Genomic DNA, 9,584 nt, shown 5'->3' on the forward strand with positions numbered 1-9,584 from the left:
ACCTCCCTAATAATAATTTCTTAACTTGAATCTAGACATGAACACCTGATCTTACTGTCTATATGAACAGAAGCTCTAAACCTATACAGAAATACCGGTGCTGACCCAGCATTGGACCACCTTATCTCTTTGTAGGAATCCATCATACTATAGTCTAAGAATGCCCATCCTGAACATGTACAGGAACCCATAGTCTAGAGCTCTCTAAAAACTATTGTCTTCTCTTATATAGAAACACATGCTTTATTCAGTAAAGAAGGAAAAGTGTAGAAACTATAGGAATCCCTGACTTCATTCCTTAATCACAGGAATCTGCTTGGCCTGCTAGAGGAAGACCAGAAGTAACCTGACCCTGTTCATGAATTCCTGTCCTCACACCTAAAACAAATGGAATACCTCTCCCAGGGAAAAAAGAACCCTTGCCCTCATCCTGTAAAACAGTGGTTCTCAACTTTCCTAATGCTGCGATGTATTTTCATTGTTACAAAGGGGCTGTGATGATTGGCGCGGCACCTGTGGTTCAAAGGAGTAGGGCGCTGGCCCCATATGCCAGAAGTGGTGAGTTCAAACCCAGCCCCGGCCAAAAACTGCAAAAAAAAAGGGGGGGGGAGTCATGACCTACAGGTCGAGAACCACTGCTATAAAAGAATCCCAGCCAGGGCATCTACCCAGAAGAAAAACAATCCTTTTACCACAGGGTCACTTGCACTAGACTGTTTATTGCAACACAATTTACAATCACCAAAATGTGGAAACAGCCTAAATGCCTACCAACCCAGGAATGGATTAACAAGCTGTGGTGTATGTATACCATAAAATACTATTCAGCACTAAAAAAGATGGAGACTTTACATCCTTTGTACTAACCTGGATGGATATGGAACATGTTGTTCTTAGTAAAGCATCACAAGAATGGAGAAATAAGAATCCTATGTACTCAATTCTGATATGAGGACGATTAAGTTCCCAGTATACAGTGGGGGACTGGAGGATGGGGAAAGCTGAGAAAGGGAAGGAGGGAGGGTGGGGGGTCAAGGGGCATGGTACAGCTTTTGGGGGTGGGACACAAATATAATAGGGTCCTTATCTAACAAAAGCAATCAATGTAACCTGGTTCTGTGTACCCTCAATGAATCCCCAACAATAAAAAAAAAAAAATCCCAGCCAGATAAAGGAAATCAAAGACTGATGTTCTATAGCAGAGATTGACAAACTATGGCCTTTGGGCCCAAGACAGACTGCAGGCTGTTTTTACTTTTTTTTTTTTCTCAGAATATTAGGGGATACATGTTTTATTTAGAATTCTTTTACACAAATTTGAGTAAAGGTTATGAGCATGCTCACCCATTTTTACTTTTTTTTTTTGAGTCAGTCTCATTTTCTCGCCCTCGGTAGAGTGCCATGCATCACAGCTCACAGCAACCTCCAATTCCTGGGCTTAGGCAATTCTCTTGCCTCCGCCTCCAGAGTAGCTGGGACCACAGGTACCCACCACAACACCTGGCTATTTTTTGTGGTAGTTCAGCCGGGGCTGAGTTTGAAAACGCCACCCTGGGTATATGGGGCCGGTGTCCTACCCACTGAGCCAAAGGTGCCGCCCACCATTTTTACATTTTTAAAGGATTATTTTTTAAAAAGTGATAAAAACAATGTCACAGAGACCATATATGACCTGCAAAGCCTAAAATATTTATTATCTGTCCTTTTAATAAAGTTTGCTCAAAAAAAAAATATTAGGCTCAGCACCTGTGGCTCAACCGGCTAAGGCGCCAGCCACATACACCTGAGCTGGCGAGTTTGAGTCCAGCCCGGACCTGCCAAACGACAATGACGGCTACAACCAAAAAACAGCCGGGTGTTGTGGCGGGTGTCTGTAGTCCCAGCTACTTGGGAGGCTGAGGCAAGAGACTCGCTTGAGCCCAGGAGTTGGAGATTGCTGTGAGCTGTGATGCCACAGCACTCTACCCAGGGTGACAGCTTGAGGCTCTGTCTCAGGAAAAAAAAAAAAAAAAAAGCCAGACTGGGTAACATAACACTCTGTAAAAAAAATTTTGGCTTGGCGCCTGTGGCTCAAGTGGCTAAGGCACCAGTCAAATACACTTAAGTTGGCGGGTTCGAACCCAGCCGGGGCCCGCCAAACAACAATGACGGCTGCAACAACAAAAAAAATAGCCGGGTGTTGTGGCAGGCACCTGTGGTCCCAGCTACTTGGGAGGCTGAGGCAGGGGACTCACTTGAGCACAGGAGTTGGAGGTTTCTGTGAGCTGTGACGTAACAGCACTCTACCCAGGGGGACAGCTTGAGGCTGTGTCTCAAAAAAAAAAAAAAAAGAAAGAAAGTTTGCTCTGCAGGAATCTCTCCTCCTACTGTACAGAAAAATGGCCCTCATGAGTTTAAGACCAGCCTGAGCAAGACTGAGACCCTGTCTCTACTAAAAATGAAAAACCGAGGTGAGGATTGCTTGAGCCCAAGAGTTTGAGGTTGCTGTGAGCTATGACACCATAGTACTCTACCAGGGTCAACAAAGTGAGACACTTGTCTCAAAAAAATAAAAAAGAAAGAAAAGAAAAGAAAGAAAAAGAAAAGAAAAGAAAAATGGGCCTTGATCCTTTATAAGACTCCCTACACTATTACTTCACAGACATCATAACCCCAGAATGTTCTTTAGTGTGTATCACCATATATGTTGTCTTTGGTGCATGTAGAGATTTGAAAGTCTTGGGTCTGTTACCTTCTTGCGCTGAGACAAAAGGCATGTTCAGGTAGGAAGAGTAGAAGGGACTAGGAGTTAGGCATCTTCAAGAGGATCGGAGGGCACTACTGAGTGGTGGGGCTGTCAATCTGTTAGTCAGCTAGTGCTGACCCCAGACCCCTTATCTCTCTGGCCCCAGCTTACAGCCCTGTAGGAAATGGTGGAGAATGAGGGAGGGAGATTAGAAAAGACAAACCAACCTTTAGACATTTAGCCACAGGGTGGGAGTTGGGGGGGGCACAGGGAAAGGTCCTTAAACCCCCTAGGCCCACACACACTTTTTTTTTTTTTGAGACAGGAGCCTCAAGCTGTCCCCCTGGGTAGAGTACTGTGGCATAACAGCTCACAGCAACCTCCAACTCCTGGGCTCAAGCGAGTCTCCTGCCTCAGCTTCCCAAGTAGCTGGGACCACAGGCGCCGGCCACAACGCCCGGCTATTTTGTTGTTGTTGTTGCAGCCGTCATTGTTGTTTGGCGGGCCGGGGCTGGATTCGAATCCGCCACCTTGAGTGTATGTGGCTGGCGCCTTAGCCACTTGAGCCACAGGCGCCAAGCCCACACACACTTTTTATTACAGCCTGGAAGCAGAGTTTTCACAGCAGAGGGGTCAAATATGGAGAGCTGCCACTCATGAGAAACTCCTCTCTGAGTCCACTCTGGCTCTCAGCACTATTATTATTACAATTTTCCAGATGAGGAAACTGAGCACAGAGCTGTTCCGTAACTTGCCCAATATCACATGGCTAAGTCCCGTAACCTCAGTTTCCTTATCTGCAAAGCAGCCTTAATAATGGCCACTACTTCACAGAATTGTGGCAGGCTTCCAACAATGCCTGTCATAAAATACTTCTATCATTATCATTACTTGCCTCCAAGACTCCTTCCACCCCACCACCCATTTCGTGGCAGATTATTATAATAGCTAACATTCAGTGAGTGCTTCCTGTGTACCACCATAGTGAATATTAAGTCAGAAAATCTTCACATTTAGCATCATCACCACTCCCATTTGACCGCCATCAGCCTTTGCTCAGTGTCAACCTCGCTCTCGGCCTGTCCACTAGCCCGCCCTTGCAACGTCATTACGACGCGACACGCGGGAAGCCGCCGGGAGAAGACTCCCCTTCCTAACTCTTTCACTTCCTTGCTTGTTCTTGAGAGACTGCACAGCACAGTTGGCGTGGGTCCGGAGAGCTCCCAAGGTGAGTGGACAAGGACGGGGGGACGGCGACTAGGACAGCCAGGACAATATCAGCGGCAACTGGGGGAGGGGACAATTTGAACCTCTGCTCAGCTTCAAACGGCCGGCACGCTCTTCACGCAGGCGCAATGCGGCGGGAGTCGCGCCTGGATGCGCCAATAGGCAGCCCGTGACCTCGCGAGAGGTGTGGCCCGCGAGAGGGGCGCGGCCCTGAGGCAACAGTCCCGCTGTGGGCGGTATCTGGGCGGGCAGTAGAGAGACCCAGCCCAATGGAAAAGAGAGGCGCGGGCACCCGTGGCCCCACAGGCCGCCAGGAGTTTGGCGATGCGAGCCAAGGGCGGAGTTTGAGAAAGGGGCTGCGCTCTGTGAGTGGAACCGAAAGGATTGGTCTCGTCGATGGCGAAGGCGGGCTGAGGGCGGAGGCTGGTGGGAGGCGGCTTGGGACTGGCTGAATGGGCTTGGTGAAATGTCGTGTCTGGGCAGGGGGTGGTGTCTAGTGGAGGGAAAGGGGCAGTTCCCTGAGGGACAGGATCTGGCAGAGTGGAAGGTACCGGTCCAGCCAGATAAGGGGTGGAGTCAAGTGAACGTTACGGGTGGAGTCGAGGCCAGGGCTCCGTCTGGCAGAGGGAAAGGGTGGGTGATTATCCTGAAAGATAGGCCGGAAAGAGCAGGTTTGTGAGGAGATGAGGTATGGGCGAGGTTTAGATGAATCGAAGAGACTGGGGACGGGGCATGATAGTGGAGCCGGGTAGTGATTGGCTGGAAAGGGCAGGCCCTAGGACGGGCTGAATGAATCTGGGGGCTAATTGCTCAGTGAAAGAGTGAGACGGGAAAGGGGATCATGTAAAAAGGGTGGACCGGGCATCACCAGGTGAAATGGACACCTGAGTGGAGAGAAAGGGCCTTGAGAGAGTAGGCGTTTAGAAGGCGGCAGTGGGGAATGGGGAATGAGATGGAGTCTATTACAGGGGGTGGGGCCTGGAAAGGGGCAGGATTGTGGGGTCCTCAGGGTACAGCAGTCCCCTCACAGCCACCTCCACCCCACCCCCACCCCCAGAACCGCAGCAGGGACGAAGTCTACCCAACCATGACCTCCACCGGCCAGGATTCCACCACAACCAGACAGCGAAGGAGTAGGCACAGCCCTCAGGTGCCCCCACCCGATTTCAGTGTCACCTCGGTGAGGCCCTTAGACCTGTCCTAATGAGAGGGAGGGGGAAGCAAGCCGACCGTGTGCCCTGGACTCTGACCCTTCTCTCTAATTGGCAGAAGCGGAGCATTAAAAAGGGTGCAGCACCCCACTCCAGCCCCAATCTAGCGGAGGTGAAGAAGAAAGGCAAAATGAAGAAGCTTGGCCAAGCAACTGAACAAGACCTAATCCTGGGGCTTCGAGGGATGGTGAGAGGGGCCTGGCTGTTATTTAGCCTCCTGTAACAAAACCTTTAGATTCCCCACCCTGAACAGTATAAGATGTCCCCTGTGACTCAGGCCCTAAATGGATCTGTGTCTCACTTTTTTCCCTTGCAGGATCTGAACCTTGAGGCCAAGCCACTGTCTGGCACTGGTTTGGTGTTGGATGAACAGCTAAATGAATTCCACTGCCTCTGGGATGACAGGTGAGGCCAGGTCCACCAGGCTGTCCCCAAACCACTTAAATACATGCACTTAGAACCCATTAACAAGTATATATCCTTTCTTACACCAGCCTAGAGACTGGTGGCTGATGATGTAGGGAGGTGGAGCTCATGCTTGAAAGGGTTCTTCTTTTTTTTTTTTTTTTTGAGACAGAGCCTCAAGCTCTCCCTCCTGGGTAGAATGCCGTGGCATCACAGCTCACAGCAACCTCCAACTCCTGGGCTCAAGCGAGTCTCCTGTCTCTGCTTCCCAAGTAGCTGGGACCACAGGCGCCTGCCACAACTCCCGGTTACTTTTTGGTTGCAGCCATCATTGTTGTTTTGGCAGGCCCGGGCTGGATTCAAACCCGCCACCTTAGGTATATGTGGCTGGCGCCTTAGCCACTTGAGCCACAGGCGCTGAGCCGAAAGGGTTCTTCTCATTTAGCCAGTAAACATTTATGTTGAATTGGTGATACAAATGTGCTGATCAAGCCAGACAGGGTACCTTCTCAGGGAGCTGGTGAGTAGGAAGGCAGATCATTAAGTAGCCAATGGCAATATGAAATGTTTAATGAGGACAAACATAAGACTTAGGGATTCAAGAGTGTTTAATAGAGCATCCAGGATTCCCAGAAGCCTTCCTTAAGGAAGAGACATTTGTGCTAAAACAGAAGGATTAACACCTCCCATTTCCTCTGATTTTCAAAAGAATTAGTAAATTCTTTTGGCTCTATATTTGAAGTATATTCAGTATCTGACCACTCCTTTCCACCTTCACTGGCACCACCTTCATCACTCATCTAGACTTGCAGAGGCCTCCTTATTGATCCTCTGCTTCCAGCCTTACCCCTATTGTCTGCTCTGCACAAAGTAGGAAAAATAATTATGTAGGAGATGTTCTGTTTCTTAAAGTACTTCAGGGACAGACTATTACCCTCAAGATAAAGTCCAAATTCTTTTTTCTGCCTCAAAGGTTCCATGTGACCTGGCTCCACATTGCCTTTGTGACCTCATCCACTAATCTTCCCCCTCATTCACTTCACCCACACTGGTCCCCTTGCTGTCCTTCCAACATTCCATGTACCCTCTTATCTTGGGTCTTAACCCTAGTTTATCCCTTTTCCAGAGATTGATTTCTACCTTCTCTTCCGGTTAACTTTCACATGTCAGTGAGACTTACCCAGAGAGGGCTTTGGCCACTACTCTCTAACCCGCATACTTCATCATTGTTAATTATTATATGTATGTGCTTGCCAGTTTAGTATCTGTCTATCCTATCCCAACTTAAGACTAACTCACAATGGCAAAAGACTTCATTTATATTGAGGAGCTATGGATATAGCAGTAAACAAACCCCCTGCCTTCAGGGTGAAGGAAGAAGACAAACAGTAAACAAACAACGAAATGATACAGCGTGTTAGGAAGAGCAATGCTATGGAGAAGCACTACAACAGGAGGATAGGAATAGAAAGTGCAGTGGAGTGGGCTCTTCGATTTTAAATGGGGTGGTTAGCATAGGCCTCACTGACATTTGAGTAGGATTTGAAGAGGTGAGGGGAATGCCATGAAGACATTCAAGAGAAGAGTGTTCTGGACAGGGAGGCCAGGTAGGTAAAGTCCCTGGAGCTGGCTGGAGAGTACTGGGTTCAGTTGAGGACCAGGGAGGAAACTGATGCAAGTTGAAGCAAATCAAGGGAAGGGGAGGGTGATAGGAGATAAGGTCAGAGAAGTAATGAGGGACGGGTTGTTTAGGGCCTTCTGGGCATGGGAAGGACTTTGGATTTTACTCAGAATGGGTTGGGAGCCTCAGAAGGCCATGATCTGATCAGGGTTTTAACCAATATCTGGCTGCTGTACATGGAAAGGACCGTTGGAAGAATGAGGGTGGAAGCAGGGAGGCATGGGAGAAGATGATGCAACAGCACAGGTAGGAGATCATGGTAGTAGCAGTGGCTGCAATGAGGAGACGGTCAGACTCTGGAGCTGACAGGAGACAGGGTTGATGCCGCAGTTTTATGGTGAGCAGTCATGGAAAGATGGATGGAGAGATGTGGTGCTCCCCAGTGTCCCCAGGCATATGTATGTGTGACTGTCTCTCCCTCTCCCCAGCTTCCCTGAAGGCCCTGAGCGGCTCCATGCCATCAAGGAGCAGCTGATCCAGGAGGGCCTCCTAGATCGCTGTGTGTCCTTCCAGGTGAGTCCTCAGCTGATACTCTGGGAAGAGGGCAGGGCACTGGCAGGACCTGGGCATAGCCCATGCCTTAGCCCTTTATTGTTCATGTCTCCTCAGGCCCGGTTTGCTGAAAAGGAAGAACTGATGTTGGTTCACAGGTGAAGGCTTGGGAGCCCTATAGGGATGGGGAGGAGGCTGCCTTGGACCAATCAGGGCAGGCTGAATGCTTTGGGAAGGAAGGTCATGGACTTTGTGACCAGCAGTGGGCAAGTTGCTGAGCCTCTCTGAACCTGTGTCATCACCTATAACATGGGGGCTAGTAAACATAAGTTCCTCAGGAGGGTTCCATGTGTGTCAGGTACTTAGCATGGAGCCTGACATATCATCAGCCCATGATAAGCTGTCATGTTATTATAATCCAGTTGCGTGCAGATGGTGCGCACGTAGCTAGAGTGATCAGAAGGTCCCCCCGGAGGTCTACAGGAACCCAGAGTAAGAGGCCTGGTGTGGTGTAGCTTGCGGGGGGTAGCTTGATGGTAACTGACCTGAGCTCTAAGAGGAGAAAAAGAATATGCCAGATAGGCTCAGCGCCTGTGGCTCAACCGGCTAAGGTGCCAGCCACATACACCTAAGATGGCGGGTTCGAATCCAGCCCGGGCCCACCAAACAACAATGATGGCTGCAACCAAAAAAGTAGCCAGGCGTTGTGGTGGGCGCTTGTGGTCCCAGCTACTTGGGAGGCTGAGGCAAGAGACTCGCTTGAGCCCAGGAGTTGGAGGTTGGTGTGAGCTGTGATGCCACTGCACTCTACACAGGGGGACAGCTTGAGGCTCTGTCTCAAAAAAAGAATATGCCAGATAAATAGGAGGGCTGAGGGAAGGGAGTAACACAGCTGAAAAAGTCTGGCCAAAGGCCTGGAAGTAGGATTTGGTGTGCAAATCCTTAGAGCAAGGGAGCAAAGGATATTACTGGAACTGAGGTGGGCTAGGGAAGAAACAAGAGAATGTGTGCCCAAGGTTGACAGTTGGGGAGGCCTGATTCGACCAGGGGTCTTGTGTATGGGTGGCTCATCTGGGGAAGAGAAAAAGCCCTGAATCTCATCCTCTTCTGTATCCAGCCTAGAATACATTGATCTGATGGAGACAACCCAGTACATGAATGAGAGGGAGCTTCACTTGCTAGCAGACACCTATGACTCAGTTTATCTGCATCCGGTATGGATGAGAACTGTGGGGGAAGGGAGTGGTGGCAGACCTGGCATGCCCTGTGCTTATGCTCACCCTACTCAGGAGGAAGGAGCTGAGTGGGTAGGACTGCTCTCTCCTTCACTCTCTATCTGGATTTTCCCTGTTTCTCCAGAACTCATATACCTGTGCCTGCCTGGCCTCAGGTTCCGTCCTCAGGCTGGTAGATGCAGTCCTTGGGGCTGAGATCCGGAATGGCATGGCCATTGTCAGGTAGAATTCTCTAGCATTTAACTTTATACATCTTTTTATTTTTTTTTTTACAGTTTTTGGCCAGGGCTGGGTTTGAACCCACCACCTCTGGCATATGGGGCCAGTGCCCTACTCCTTTGAGCCACAGGCACCGCCCAACTTTATACATTTTTTAAAAGTCTTTCCCTTGAATGTAAAATGTATTGGCATGGGTAATATATCCATGTGGTTCAAGAGTCAATGAGTACAAAAGGGAATACAATAAAGTCTCTCTCCTATCTTTGTCACCCAGACACTTCTCTCTCCTAAGAGGTAGTCATTGAAACCATGATGCATGTGTCCCCCCACAAATAGTCTTATTCAAGGCATAAATATCAGCTCAGAGCCTATAGCTCAACCAGCTAAGG

General features: G+C 49.2%; 1 protein-coding gene across 3 annotated transcripts in view; it reads left to right on the top strand.

The window, feature by feature from the left end:
- Positions 1-3,873: 3,873 nt before the first annotated feature.
- HDAC6 (histone deacetylase 6) overlaps positions 3,874-9,584 on the top strand; it is a 27,715-nt gene continuing 22,004 nt past the window's right edge. The window contains exons 1-8 of one of the 3 annotated variants that reach the window (XM_023519031.1): positions 3,874-3,953; positions 5,010-5,132; positions 5,222-5,350; positions 5,480-5,568; positions 7,678-7,762; positions 7,859-7,899; positions 8,859-8,955; positions 9,101-9,198. In XM_023519031.1, coding sequence (XP_023374799.1) covers positions 5,040-5,132; positions 5,222-5,350; positions 5,480-5,568; positions 7,678-7,762; positions 7,859-7,899; positions 8,859-8,955; positions 9,101-9,198 — 632 coding nt within the window. In that variant the 5' untranslated portion in view covers positions 3,874-3,953; positions 5,010-5,039. Of the gene's footprint in view, positions 3,954-4,514; positions 4,624-5,009; positions 5,133-5,221; positions 5,351-5,479; positions 5,569-7,677; positions 7,763-7,858; positions 8,083-8,858; positions 8,956-9,100; positions 9,199-9,584 lie in introns of those variants that run through there. The other 2 variants (XM_012811321.2, XM_023519032.1) reach the window with 2 other exon arrangements.

The sequence above is a fragment of the Otolemur garnettii genome, unplaced genomic scaffold, assembly GCF_000181295.1.
Source record: "Otolemur garnettii isolate 467f Iridium unplaced genomic scaffold, OtoGar3 scaffold00153, whole genome shotgun sequence".
In the NCBI taxonomy this organism is placed as follows: domain Eukaryota; kingdom Metazoa; phylum Chordata; class Mammalia; order Primates; family Galagidae; genus Otolemur; species Otolemur garnettii.